The 15,433-nt window shown below is 40.3% G+C and overlaps 1 protein-coding gene across 1 annotated transcript in view; it reads right to left on the reverse strand.

The window, feature by feature from the left end:
- The window catches only part of LOC101415825 (adenylate cyclase type 2-like), a 239,387-nt gene that overhangs the window by 119,439 nt on the left and 104,515 nt on the right, over positions 1-15,433 (reverse strand). Inside the window, exon 3 of the mRNA XM_058287870.1 lies at positions 9,236-9,385. Coding sequence (XP_058143853.1) covers positions 9,236-9,385 — 150 coding nt within the window. The remainder of the gene's footprint in view (positions 1-9,235; positions 9,386-15,433) is intronic.

Consider the following 15,433-nt stretch of genomic DNA (forward strand, 5'->3'; position numbering starts at 1 on the left):
CCAGGTAGTGGAATTGAAAATGTGTGATGACCAAGTTATACATGGGAAAAAAAAGATGTCCTCAGGCAGAGCCCTGAAGGCTCTGGGTTTATCTGGTGGCAGGGAATAGAAAAAGTTTATCAAAGGACGTAGAAATGAAAAAAGTCAGAGAAGGGGAACGAGAATCAAGATGGTATCTGGTGATGGAAATCAAGAGGGGTTTTAGTTTTTTCTTTTTCCTCCATGAATATATATTATTTTCCAAGCGGACAAAAAAGTGAACAAAAAGGAAACACTGCTGAGATCTAGGAGAGAAAATATTTTTAAATTCAACAGCTGTTTCCAGTTGAACAGTGAATAGATGTGAGTTAATAGTGAAGTTAATAATAAAGAAACAAAGGGTAGTAACTACTTTTTCATGAAGTTTAGTGATAAATGGAAGAAAACAAGAAAGAAGACACTGTGGGACATCTGAGAAAATAAAAATTTTTCTTAATAAATTTACTTTAAAATAAGAGGAACTAGAATTTTTGAAAACAAGGAAGAACATAGATATGCATTATGGAATCAGTTTAGATAATAATTATAATGTTAAAATGACATTAAAATAAAGTGATCACAATATGTTAGGAATAAAATAGAGTCCTCATAAACAATGCTGAAATTGAAAAGGAAATACAAAATAGAATGATATGATTATTTTGAAAATATTGGGAAGCTATAATGAATATCAAGAAATAGCCTGAGAGACTCTAAATATGGTGTGTATGATTATGACAACAAATACAAAAGGTCTAAATTTATCTCCACCAAGACCAAAGTAAGTTTGGATTTAAAAACAAAATCAAAACGTCATGGCTTTAAAAAGCAAGGCTCAAAGAAACTAGGAAAAAACTTCATCAAATATATTTTTTAAAAGGTTTGTGTATTCAATTATAAAAAACAAAACAATCAGCATTTCTTGTAAGTACAGTAACTAACAGAGTTGTACAATGGAATCATGCCATTAAACGCCGTAGTTTGGGAAGCTTTTGACAACACCAGAAGATGTGAAAAATAAAAGTAGAAAAACTTAAAGGGTAGTTTGCAGGTGATAATTGCATATAAATTCAGAAAGATAGCTCTAGTTAATAGGAAATTAACTGATACATCTGCCAAATATCCCTGCACATTGTCTACAATCAGATAAAAGTAACATTGAAAAGAAGGTAACATTTTCATTACAGCACAAAAATCTATAAACATCTCAGAATACATTTATTAAAATTGTGGAAGGACTTTGCAGAGAAAACCCTAAAAGCTTGCTGATTGTTTTAATAGTTATCTTTTCATAAATAGAGAAACATAGCATTCTCTCCATAGAAAAAGCTAAAGGGATATATTTAGGAGTCTGACAAATAATTGCACAGTCAAAACAGCTTGAAAAAATTTATATATGGCAAAGAAGAATCATCATATAAGGGAAAACAGAATGTTAACTCATCAGCAAGTAAAAAAAAAAAAAAAAAAGGAGAAAGTATCCAGATTCACATCTTGCACTATGATTGTCTATCTTATTTAAATTTGTGGTACTATGTATTTGATATGCTTTTCTTTTTGAGGAACAGGGGCCGGGGATTGAACCTGGGACCTCAAATATGGGAGGCCAGCGCTCAACCACTGAGGCACTGGAGGCACTGGGGACTGAACTTGGAACCTCCCATGTGGGAAGCAGGTGCTCAACCGCTTGAGCCACCCTTTGATAGGCCGTTTTTACAACTCCTGTACGACTCCAGTTGTAGACAGTCCACTGTCGACAGAGGTTCACGGACTCCAAGAATTTCAGGGCAGATCTAAGTGGCGCTCTGCCCTCCACCTGAAACACGGACCCCTGTAAGGTAAGTCCTGACAGGTGCGGACCCCCAAGTTGCGGGCCTCCAAAGGGTGGCAGCTTTGGAGATGTGTCCCTTAGGTGCCTGTGAAGAGCCAGAATACTTCCTCGGGAGAGACAGAGTGACAGGAGCATCGGAGCTGGGCCCGGCCTCCAGCTCTCCTGCTTTAAAGAGCACAGAGCCACAGTGAAGACAAACAGCAGCGCTGGGTTTTCAAGCTCCTTGTTTCTCTACTCAGCCCCGGTGAAGAAAGGCTGACCAGCAGCAAGTAGAGAACTTTCTCTGCAGTTTTTCAATTTGAAAAAGCAAGTTTTTCAAATCTACTCTCAGCTAGAGGATTTTATTGACTATTCTTTCTTTAGACTTAAGAGATCTAACCCATCACCCTCCAGTCCACAGATAAAGGAAGAAGCTAACAGGTAATACGATTAAATGCTTCATTGTGCAGAGAAAACACCCACAAAATACCATAAAATTGGCATATTTCTCTTTTGTTGCATAATAATATTCTTGATTTGGACTACTGTAGGCTTGTTCTCATATTGCTCACTTCCCAACCAAATAACTTAAAATAAAACCATGATGTCAACAAAGGCAGAAGACAGTAGCTATAAACGCTATCATACATGGGAAATGGAAGACATATTTTTCACAAACACTAAGAAAGCATTTAAAAGCCAAGCTTTATTTAAAAACAAATTTTAAAGTCTTTCCATTATTTATCAGGATTTTTGCAAGATCTGTCACTTCTCTCTAATATGGAATTTGTCACACTTTATGTTCAGTTCTATCAACTGATGAAGCATATTGCCATTAAATGAAAGGATTTTCCTCTGTTTTTCAATAAGGCATTCAAAATCCCACTTACAACTTTTCAGAAATCCCACTCATTTGAAAGTGTTACAGCTTCGGAGCCTAGGGCTCTGAGCTCCCCCTGCACCCGCCATGATCTGCCTCTTTTAAAGGTAGAATCTGTTTTGACATCCATCTCTGTGTACTAACAAACGCTCTGGAACGCCTACTCCTAAAAATTCCTCTAAACATTTTTTCCCCCTCAACTTGTTAATAAATTCACCAGCAAAGAAATGAAATAGCAATTATGCTAAATACTGTACTCATCAATGTCAAAATCTGACACTGTTTAAAGATTCATTACCCTGCAAACCGCCATCACGATGGTATCCATGAACCAAGCCTTTTAAAAAGCCTTGTTAACACGCCTGTTCTCCAGGAGACCTGGATTAAGTTAACAACCTGGGGTGACTGCAAGCTTGTATTTCGTCCTTGACATAAAAACTTGGTTGTTCATAACTTCCAAAAACATCCCGCACCTTACTCCCTCCTGGAAAGGTATTATCAGTTCCAAGACAACGAGACTGAAATAACTCAAGTCCCTGGAACTGCTTGGGCCAAAATTGCACTAGAAACTTTTGGGGAGAGGAATATAGGCTGGGAGAAGAGGGAACTTTAAATTTGTGTTGTTTTATCTTTGTTGAACCTTTGGAGTTGCAATATGAATGCATTTACTTTCTGGGATGTTAAAAGTGAGTGAGTCTCAAGACGGGCAGTCAGAATTGAAGTATATCTGGCTTCCTTCTGAACCCTCATGAGTTACAAGGTGCTTACAGGGTACATTGAACCCTCATGGAATTCAGAAGAGAAAAAATGGGGCATTGATGAAGGAGGAGTCAGGGATGAAGACACCTGGAAGTCCCAGGGTTGTTTAAACCTGAGCAGGGCCGATTGTTGTTGAGCCAATTGTATATATCAGATCACTGATATATAACACGGGTAAAGGAATTATTACCAGTACACTATAAACCTTGACCATGCAGAGAGTGAGTGAGTGGGCGAATGAGCGAGCCTACACTGGAGCTAGGATGCGTTTATTCAGCTGGTGTTTGCAGAGTATGTGTTCGTGCCTCCTCCAAGCAGGGCACTGTACTAACTTCTAAGAACCTAATGAAGACTAATAAAATCAGAGATGGCCATGCCTCCAGAGAACTTACAGGTTCAATTAAGGATGACAGAAAGGGTCCCAGGGATGCTCACAAGCCGTGAGTCCTGTGGCGTGGTGGCAGGCTCTCAGGTGTGCTGAGATGGCTGCCAGGTGCGTGGGCAGGCAGGGCTGTGGGCAGGAGCCTGGGCTGTGATACCTGTTAGGCCCTTCACACAAGGGACACTCCCCCATGCTGGGCATGCTGTGTTCCCTTCTCATGCACTTCTATATCTCCAGACATGGGTTCCTGTCTCAGCATGAGAAAGAGTCGACAAAATGACCTGAACCTTTTCCATTTAGATTCCGTTGGATCAGCCTGAGCTCATTCTATAGTCAAAGTTACAACATTCATGCATTTAGTCTATGGTAGTTGCTGAGAAAATGAAGTCTCAATTTCTTAGGGAATCTGGCACCCAAGGGGCCAAAATGGTGCCTGGAATAGAACTAAAAGCATCCCAAAGAAAATTCCACATTAAGGGTGGATATTATCCCCTTGGCTCATGTCAACCGGAATGTGGTTGATCAACCTCAGTATGTTCAACTACTCTCCTCCCTTACCCAACTGCCCATGAGCCTAGATGTTCCTCAAACAGGACAATATCTTTCCTGACTTGAGATCTTTGTTGTTTCTACTCCCTCTGCTTAGAGCACTTTTCATCAGTTCCTGGTAAGGCTGAGTCCTTCTGCATTCACTTTTCAATTCAAATATAACATCCCCAAAAAAGCCTCCCCGATTGCCTCTCTAGTGGGCCTCACTACCTACTCCACCACACATGATCTTATTATCTTTCTGTATCTTCTTCTGGAAATTATGGGTTTATAAATTATGGTCTGTCACTATAGAGGATGGTTTGGGTAGGATGGAACCTGTCTTGTGCTTTCCCCTAGGGCTTGAGAGTTCAATGGCAAGATGAGCTACTGATGACTTTCATAACAGGATGCTACTTTAGATACTGGACAGACTTAAAGTTGGAAAGGGATCAAGTAGGACTTTGCCAAGAAGACATTCACGGAGGTGAAAATTTCCAGCTCACCTGTCCTCAGATATCATTCCCATAATCCCACATAGAACCAACATGAGAGATGGAAGGCCACAGTTACTAGCTGAATGATCTTGGATGAGGAAGTAAAATTCTCAGAGCTTTGGCTCCTTTCTATGGTCAAATAGAAAATAATATATACTTAATTCACAGAGTTCCTATAGAAATAAAGGAATCAGTATACATGAAAGTCCTAGGTAGAATACCCAAAAGTACCTAGCACATACCAGAGAGTCAAAGAAATGTTAGATCCTTCTGATTTTATTTCCTCCCAAGAATTAAGACCAATTTTTAACAGCTCAAATCAAAATAACTTCAAAAATGCTTCACCTAGCAACATAAATAATTTAGGCAATATATTCAATAATGCCATACTATTACACACTATTGCATTAAGGTAAAGATAGATCTGTTTATCATCCAGCCACCAGGGGGGATGCAGCACACTCACTCACTGCACTGAAATTTGAAGAGAGGAAAAACAATTTTGCACCCAAGGGCAGCCTAGAAGCCTACTGGTATACCAAACCTCATACCAGGGGGCAAAATCCAGGTGGAACATGCAGTCTCTGTGCCTCACCTGACTTGTATTTTGACTAGAATGAATATTCTGTTATTTCCAAACCTTACAAACGTTTCAGATTAAGACAGAGTGTGAATAAGTCCTTGAATTACACCAAGGCAAAGACAACATATAAATTAAAGAAGGCTTATTTTCTGTCCATAAAAAAGAAAACCAGGTTTTCACTCCTACAGAAACAACATTAATTTCAGCTGCCTAAACAGTTAGGGAGAAGGTTCTTATTTTGCTCAGAATCCAACTCTCAACAATCCCTCAGAGTCTATTACATACTCCAGGGAGAAGCACTAGGATGTGATAAACCTTTTCGGATATGATAAACCTTCTGTTGTTGCACTGATACGGTGCTTGAGAAATGAATCTTCCTGCAGGATCTGAAACTTAAGACAGAATCCAAAACTCACAGAAAACACAATCAGTCCCTGAAGGTGGTCTCAACCCTGATGCAATGTGTTACTTTTCCTACCTAGGAAAAAAATCATAATTTTTATGGTTTATGCACAAAGGCACTTTCAGGGCCAAAGCACAATGCTGAGAAAATCTCTACCAACATTTTTCATTTCCTCCTCCTCCACAATCTTATAGTACAAAAAAACACTTACTCAGACATGGCATGAAATTTCTACATATTTATCTCATTTGCTTCTAGGAAAAATGTCACAAAATTAGAGGAAAAGAAAATACAGAGTTAAACAATTTGGAGAAGATTTCACAGAACAACCCTAGACACTTGCCAATAATGTATCAAGGATGTAGAGCCCTGCGGGGGCTATGGGAGGAACAGCCTTTTGAGCTCACCTGTTTTTGGCACCTCTCTGTAGTGTCTAAGGGCCATAGAGAGAGAGGCTGGAAAACAAGGGCAAGTAGCTATTGAGTAACTATTCAAAATGGCGGCCTCTCAAACTCCAGAAGTGTCAACTTGCTCTAAGGCAACTGCCTTAGGTAAGGCAAGTGGACAGTATCTATTTTATCCAAACAATGACTGAAGCAAGTCATTCTGTAGCTGTTTAGTATATAACCCCCGCATCAGAATAAGGCATGTTAAAGAATATTATTGTTGGCTCTAGTGACTACGGATGAAGAAAAGGGAGTTTATAGCCAGAAATTCTTGGTCCATGAGAAGCTCCATTTTGTTTGTGGCCAGGCTGGGCCACACTGTCTCAAGGGATGGCCCCTCTCTGTGGAGGTCATACAGATTGCCAATGGCCAATTTTTATCCAATGTCTTAAATCTATCAGATGACATCTTACTGATTTCTTTCATAAACAAAAGTATTTCTCACTCCCATTCAAATACATGCTGATCTGAAAAAAGGGACAAACATTTATTTTAATCCTAGGAGCATATTTTCTGAAGCCCCAACGAGAAAACTACTCTCTTCCGGACACTAGACTCTAGAGGCTTAATGCTCAACTTTCTATGGCAAATTAGACTTGAGATGGCAAATTACATTTTATGAAACAATTCTAATATAAATTCCTTTTTTCTTTAAAGTGTCTCTTTTCTCCTTCTTATTTTAAAAGTAATTATTTGCTTTTTTTAAACCCATAAATGCACATCCTTCTAACACCTCCCATGATGGCCCCATAAAGTCTCTATGTCCCGGGACACCCCCTTGGTGTAGAGCGTGGTCTGATGGACAGCTTGCACCCCACGGGTCACAGTGACAAGGAGCACAGATGTTTCTGGCTGCTAAAGGTCTCTTCAGAGAAATATGAGGTGTGCGTGAGGTCAGTTGCCCAACTCACTGTTTTGTCAAAATTATTACTATAAATATTAAGTTACGTAACATGTCTACTTGGAATTTCAGTTCACCCCAGGCCTTGTGCTATTTTGAATTAGATTCTGGAGGCGATGGAAAAGAGAATTAAATATGTCTGTCGGGAACAACCTGACGCAGCTGTTACCCTTTGAGAAAAGGATGCCATCAATCCCAAAACACTTGAACTCTGTAGCACACAGCATACACAGACAACTGTGGACACCAACTGCTGCTTGTTGAAACCATGGAATTTTCTAGAACCCAGAAAACTGAACATGAGTGTATGAAAATACACTGGAAAGAAGTGCCAAGTCAAGAACTATGTCCCTTTAAGTTGAAACCAGAGTTTGATATACATATAGACCAAGGAATTAACTATGAGTTACAGCATACCTTTGCTACTTATGTTGTAACACAAACTCATTAAAAAACAAGATTTGCTCTTACTACCAGGAAAAAGCAGTGCCTAGAATCATGCCTCATACAAAGTAGTGATCAATATATAGTCACCAAATGAGTGAACAAACATCCTTCTGTTTCCAAAAAGAAATTCAGTACTATCCCTAGGTCTATACAAAGCACAAGTCCAATATCGAAATTTAAATGATTTTTTTTGCTTCCATCAGCATAACAGGTTTTAATGAAATTTTATAGATTCAGTCTAACTCACCACACAATACTTCAGCATTTTTCTATGTGCCAAATACTAGCCACAGCACAGGTTTCACAACCAACACGCACATGGGGTGGAGGACCACGTTCCAAGGCAGTCCCCGAATCATAACTTCACAGACTGGGTTCCTGACGATGAAGAAAATGAACTCAAGGAAAATGTTGTTCACCTGGATTTCCTGCCCACACCTGAAGTTAAACATGCTTCACACAGGAGCCATTTGTACGTTATGCTTTCCCTTCAAAGTGTAACTGTCTCCCCTGCCCTCTACTGTCCTTGATGCCACCAGTTGGCGAACACAAGTAGCTCCTTCCTAGACCCTTCTGCCTGACTGCAGTCATCTCTGCCAGGAATGGTGCTGATTGCTTTATCCTGTGCAGTCACAGGTACTCTGTGAAGTGCTGTGGAGGTGAGGTGTCCCAACTTCAGTTGAGACAAACCCATGCTACAAGCACCATCAAAGAAAAATGTACTTCTACTGAGAGTATTCTAATAAAGACCTGAAGTTATTTGCATTTCCCCAGCTTCGTGCTGACATTGGCTGATGTGTCTGAGTGCACTTAGGTGGCCCTGGGGTCAGAGGGTCTCACGTCTTCACGGGGAAGATGCCATCTGTAGAAGTTTGATATAGTTATGAATTTCAAAAATAGATATTGGATTATGTTTGTAATCTGGTCTATTACTGGGCATGATTGAGTTAATGATTAGGGCTTTAATTAGGCCACATCATTAGGGCATTGAGTCTCCACCCCTTGGTGGGTGGGGACTCAAATAAAAGGCATGGCAAAGGACAGAGTTGGAGCTTTTGATGCAAGGGCTTTTAATGTTGGAGTTTTGGTTTTGGAATTTGATGCTGAAGACTTAAACTGGAGCCCTGGGAAGTCAGCATGCAGAGGAAAGAGAAGTCAGCCCCAGGAAGGAAAGAACCTTGAAGCCAGAGTAAAGCAAGCCCCAGGAATGCAGGAACCCAGGAATCCTGAACCCTCACAGATGTTGGCAGCCATCTTGCTCCAAACAGACTTTGGTGAGGGAAGTAACTTATGCTTTATGGCCTGGTATCTGTGAGCTCCTACCCCAAATAAATACCCTGTATAAAAACCAACCAGTTTCTGGTATTTTGCATCCTTTGGCTGATTAATACACCATCTCTGCCATTTTGTTTAGAGATTCCATTAAGCACAGGGGCCAAGGCTAGGCAGAGGCTGTCAGCTTCTCTGGGTTCTTCCTGATGCCCAGAAATGAACCAACTGCATACTTGTTTTCAATGGCAAGAACATCATTGCCAATAATGCCTCAAGTAATGTGGAAATAAGATTGAAGATGCATTTTACCTGCTGACGTTTTTCAAATTCCAACTTGATCCGGGACTTGATGCAATTGCACGGGTCCTGATATGTTTGTTGCAGAGCAAGCTCCATGAGGTGTTTATGATATGCTCCCGCCAGGTTCCCACAGATGAAAATTATGACGTTGGCCAGTATCTAAAGAGACAGAAAGAGCCAGCCAATAGGGTGAATACACAATAATGGCATGCCTATTAGAAATAATCTTCAGAAGTCACTCAGTAGGAAGTTAATTTCATTTGTGTTTCCACACTTATGTTTTTATGTACTTAACAGAAAGGAGCTATCTCTTTTAGGGATTCTATCTGCTTCTTTTAGCCATGTGCTTTGATAAATGATTTTGAGTTAAGCCCAGCGATTTGCTCTGGCTAATGCAGTGGGGGCAGGAGTGTCAGATTTACCTCAAGTCCTACGAGATCTCACAGGTTGTGGAGAGCTCCCTTGAGCCTCTGTTATCTCAAGGCAAAGAACACACCCTGGCTAGACCACTGGTCCCGGGAAGATGAGAGTCTGATGGAACAGAGTTGCCCTAGCCAACCCACAAGCTATTGTATGCTGCTGAGAGTGCATGGTTGCCACGCAGCCATATTGTGATACAGGATGACAGATGCTGGTGGCTCTCACACCAAAACCATGTTCACTGAGCTTAGGGAAGTGATAGATCTCATTATGTCTTGTTGACATAAGACCATGGTATCTTTTCCAAATATGTAACTCACAGCTCTATTTATCCTGATAAGAAACATAATTCACGATCACATGCAAAAAATTGGGAAAAAACACAAAACACTATAAAGATAAAATGAAAAGTCCCTATGATAACTCTTTTCAGAAAAAAAAAACATTCTTCTGGCCATACAGTGCTGTCTATCCAATCCATTTCATCTGTATTCTCAAATCTGTGCCATACTCTGCTTTGTCAACACTTCTATCTTGTTCCAAAAGAACTGAGTCCACATTGAATGTGGTTTTGTGCTTTACTTTTTCAATTTAATATAAAATCAGATTCTTTGAGGTCATTAAAACTTCTGTGAAAACAAGATTCTGCATGCTTAGATAATATCCAGTCCTAGCATAATTTATTTAGTCATTCCTTATCGTTCAACACTTATTTTATTAATATTATTTTGATTTGTAACCACCTCATATATAAAGATTTGGCTTCATATTTGATTACTTCCAAGTGCCATGACCAGTTTTAAGTTCTTGATATATACTGCAGAACTGCTCTCAAGGAATGTTCCTTGTATACTTGCATCGACAGTGCATGGCAATGGCCTTTCCACTGTGCTCTTATTTAGCACACCACTTATGGAGAACAAGGGCTACTATTACATAGAAATCATCACCATCAACTTTAGCCTTTATGGGTTCACGACTAGACTACAGGCCTTCCAGTGGATGGATGGAGGATGGTGCCACCCAAATCAAATACCCACTTTCCCTCCTTCCACATTCCCTGCATTTTCACCAAGATGGGTCATTAAAGGCTACAACAGCAAAGGCAGACTGGCATCAGTTCCAAAAGTTCCTGCCACACAGAACAGTTTCTGGATCAACAGACACCATGGACACTGTGGACATGGTATCTATACCTGGGACCCCACTGGGGGAAGATTTGTTCCCTAGGTTTCAAGCTTCCCTGTAAAGAGGCTTCCTGGAAAATCACAGCCAGCACTCTGCACAGCACAGTCGGCCCTCACATTGAGAGCTGGAGGAATCTATCTGATTGGAAAGTTTGGGAGAAGGGTCTGGACAGCAGATAGCTGTCTCCCCCTCATAGTGGGGCTTTCCTTCCTTGAAGAAAATGATCATGTCCTTATGTTCTCAGGCAAGTAGTAAAACTAGTGGCTTGGCCTTGCCTTTGTGTTGGGGAAGAGGGAAGGCTTTCATTTGGCAGTGGGCAAGGCGAGTATTAATTCAGGGGAATAATAGCAAGTCTATCTGACCCAGACCTAAGCCACATTTTCCAAATGGTATTAGCAATAAAAAAGGTGAAATTTTATCCTCCATTTGCCTAATGTCTTTGTCTATCTTTTAATAAATAAGAACATGTGAAGGAAACAAGAATGTTGATTATTTGATCTTTTCAAAACCCTGGGAAGCCCATGTTAGAGCTGGAGGTAGGAGTGAATTTGCTACACAACATGGCACCCTGAAGAATCTCAGCCAAGGGAAGACAATGGGCATAGGAGACATAACACAAAGGATAGTGATGGGAAAACACAGGGTGCCTTTTGTTTTTAACAGCCAACGAATAACCCCTAGCAAAAATGGCATCCTTTTCCTTTCCACCAAGCTATATGCTGGACATTTACCATGAACAAAACAGGATGGAGTTAAAATGGGAGGAAAGAGGTGATGAGCTTCTCTCTACCAATAAATGTGGAAGCCCCACAGAAGTGAAAACGAGACTGTTCAAACTAAAAGAGATTCTCAATAAAGCTGCATCTAACTCATTCGTTTCATTGATATGTAGGGCCAAGAAGACTTGACCACTCACCCATCTTCTCACAGCCATGCCAGAAGAGGTCCTTTTGTTCATAATATCTCATCTGCTCTCCATTGGTGTGGATAGATAAGACTATTATCTTTGGATTTAGCTGCTAATTAGCTTGTGACAGTTGTGAGTGTGTGTGTGACATAGGAGGGTGTGACTATGCATGTGTGATAGGTCTGTGATTTGTGCATGATGTATGTAATATGGATGTGCAAGTGAACTACCCATGTGCTTTGTATGTGCGTGTGTGTCCAGGCCCTGGGTCGGTCACCCTCAGTGTCACTTCCAAATGTTTTCTAAATGTGTGGCACTCTCTTTCTTACAATTGTGATACTTTTACACTTTGCCTTTGTGCAGGTCAGTCATGTGAGCATCTGGGAGATCCTGGGAACATCCTGCCTTCCTGTATGAGGAGAGATTTGCCTCTGGCTGAGCAGGAGTTAATTTCAGTGCCATGTCCAATGGTTCACTAAATCCTGCCATACTTTTGCCCTACAAAATGACAACCCATTTTGCTAAAGAGTCTTCAAACCTGTCATTGTTGTATTTGTTTTGAGAAAACAGTGCTACAAAAGGAACGTAGAGAACAAGATAATGCAATGCAAACTCTGGGTTTAGAATTAGAGAGTGCTAACTCATCCCTTACCAGGTGCAGCTAAAATAATGAAAATAACTGAACTTGGTGATTTTCCATGAAAGTGTTTTCTTTTCCACCTGAAAAAAAATGGCTCCATGGGAGAACTGGATGTCCATATTGAAAAGAAAGGAGGATCCCTATCTCACACCTTATAGAAAAATTAACTCAAAATGTATCAAAGAGCTAAATATAAAAGCTACAACCATAAAACTCCTACAAGAAAATGTAGGGAAACATCTTTAACATCTTGTAGACAGTGTTTTCTTAAACCTTATACTCAAAGCATAAGCAAAAAAGAAAGATAAATGGAACCTCCTCAAACTTACACACTTTTATGCTTCAAGTAACTTTGTTAAAAAGGTGAAAAGGTAGCCTACCCATTGGGAGAAAATATTTGGCAATCACATATCTGATAAGGGCTTGATATCCATGTGATATAAAGACATTACACAACCCAATGATAAAAAGACAACCAATTTAAAAAATGGGTAAAAGACTTGAATGGACATTCCTCCAAAGAGAAAATACAAATGGCCAAAATGCACATAAAACAATGGTGGCATATTACCCATTAGGGAAATTCAGATCTAAATTACACTGACCTTGGGGAGCCAAGAGTGCCTACAACTGCAAGCAGGAAAATTGCATCCATCATCCATGTGGAATCTAAGCCTCCTCTCAATATAGAGATGGAGTTTACATAACCACTCCAGAATCCACAGGATGGAGAAATAGAGTATGGATTAGAGTGGACTTGCTGATATTCTACTATGGAACTATTGTGATTAGTAATGGAAGAAGCTGTAGCACTGATGTGGAGAAAGTGGCCACGGTAGCTGCTGAGGGTAGGGAGAGGGAAGAAGACATTTGATGTGGGGGCATTTTTAGGACTTGGAGTTGTCCTGGGTGATACTTCAGGGACTTATGCTGGCCATTTTATGTCCTGCTATGGCCCACTGGGTGGACTGGGGGAGAGTGTCAACCACAATGTAAACCATTATCCATGTGGTGCAGCAGTGCTCCAAAATGTATTCACCAGATGCAATGACTGTCCCACGATAATGAAAGAGGTTGTTGGTGTGGGAGGAGTGGGGTGACGGGGATGAGGAGTATATGGGACCTCATATTTTTTGAATGTAACATTTAAAAAAAAATAGAGAGGAAAAAAACAACTACACTGAGATATCATAGCATATCTTAAAGAAAGGCCATTATTAAAACAAAAATGACAAACAAACAAACCTACAAGTGCTGGAGAGGATTTGGAGAAATAGGAACTCTTCTTCACCATTGGTGGAAATGTAAAATGGGGCATACTCTATGGAAGATATATTTGGCAGTTCCTCAAGAAACTAAATAAAGAATTGCCAGCAATCCTGTTACTAGAAATAAATTAAGAAGAACTGAAAGCAAGGATGCAAAAGGACATTTGCACATCGATATTTATAGCAGCATTATTCACAATTGCTGAAATATGGAAACCACCCAAGTGTCCATCAGCCAAAGAGTGGATAAACAAAATGTGGCATATACACAGTGGAATACTATTCAGCTATAAGAAGAAATGAAATGGGATGCCTATGACAACATGGATGAACTCTGAAGACAGTATGTTGAGTGAAATAAGTCACAAAAAAGGACAAATATTGTATGGTCTCACCAGTATGAACTGAAATGATGAGTAAAGTCAGAGGTAAACTGTAGAGTACAGGTTTCTGGGACATAGACTGAAGGTTGAGAAGGGGGAGCTTATGCTTAAAGTATGTAGAATTTTTAGTAGGGTCTATTGTAAATGTGTGGAAATGAATAGAGTTGGTGGGAACACATTAAAGTGAGGATAGCTAACGCTGCTGATTTATAAAGGTGATTGTGGTTGAAAGGGGTAGTCTGTGGATATAAATGTCAATTTGAAAGGAAGCTAGAAAATAATCTAGGGTATGTATAACAGTGATTTCAGTGGTGGGTAAAGATGTGGTTAAGAGTATAAGAAAGGGGAAACGGACTTGGCCCAGTGGTTAGGGCGTCCGTCTACCACATGGGAGGTCCGCGGTTCAAGCCCCGGGCCTCCTTGACCCGTGTGGAGCTGGCCCATGCGCAGTGCTGATGTGCGCAAGGAGTGCCGTGCCATGCACAGGTGTCCCCTGCGTAAGAGAGCCCCACGCGCTAGGAGTGCACCCGTAAGGAGAGCCGCCCAGCACGAAAGAAAGTGCAGCCTGTCCAGGAATGGCGCCGCCCACACTTCCTGTGCCGCTGACGACAACAGAAGCAGAAGCGGACAAAGAAACAAGATGCAGCAAATAGACACAGAAAACAGACAACGGGGGGGGGGGGGGGGGGAATTAAATAAATAAATAAATCTTTAAAAAAAAAAGTATAAGAATGTTCTTTTACAAAGTGCTAAGTGATATATGGGAATATCACAACTAATGTAACTTAGGGACAAGAGTTAACAGTAATATCGTACTATTTTTGTAGCAATGGCAAAGAAAATACTGTATCAATTCTAAGGGGCAACAGTGAGGGGGTATAAGAGGGTATGGGGTTTTTCCTTTTGGAGTAACACACTTTTAAAATCGACTGAGCTGATGATAGCTCAATTCTGTGATGAAAACATGAAAGTCACTGAGTATACACTTTGAATGGATTGTAGAAAGCATGGGACTGTATAATACAAGGAATCCAGTGGTAGAAGATGGACTGTGGTTAACAGGACAAATATGAGAATTTTTCTCCTGAACAATAACGAATACATACTACTAATACAGGGTGTTAACCAGACGAGTTCAGGGAAAAATACACCGAATGTAAGCTATAGTTAGTAGTGATATTTTGATGATGCTCTTTCATCGTTTGTAACAAATGTTTCATAGCAATGCAAGGTGTTGGTGGTGGGGAGATATATGGGAGCCCTATATGCTGTTACGCATGTTTGTATTCCAAGTTCACAACCCTACGATATACTTATTGTGTATGTAAGTTCAAGTATGAATGCTATACTTCAATACAATATTCAAATATTTAAAAAAAAGCAAACTCTACAAAATGTCTC

The sequence above is a fragment of the Dasypus novemcinctus genome, chromosome 25, assembly GCF_030445035.2.
Source record: "Dasypus novemcinctus isolate mDasNov1 chromosome 25, mDasNov1.1.hap2, whole genome shotgun sequence".
In the NCBI taxonomy this organism is placed as follows: domain Eukaryota; kingdom Metazoa; phylum Chordata; class Mammalia; order Cingulata; family Dasypodidae; genus Dasypus; species Dasypus novemcinctus.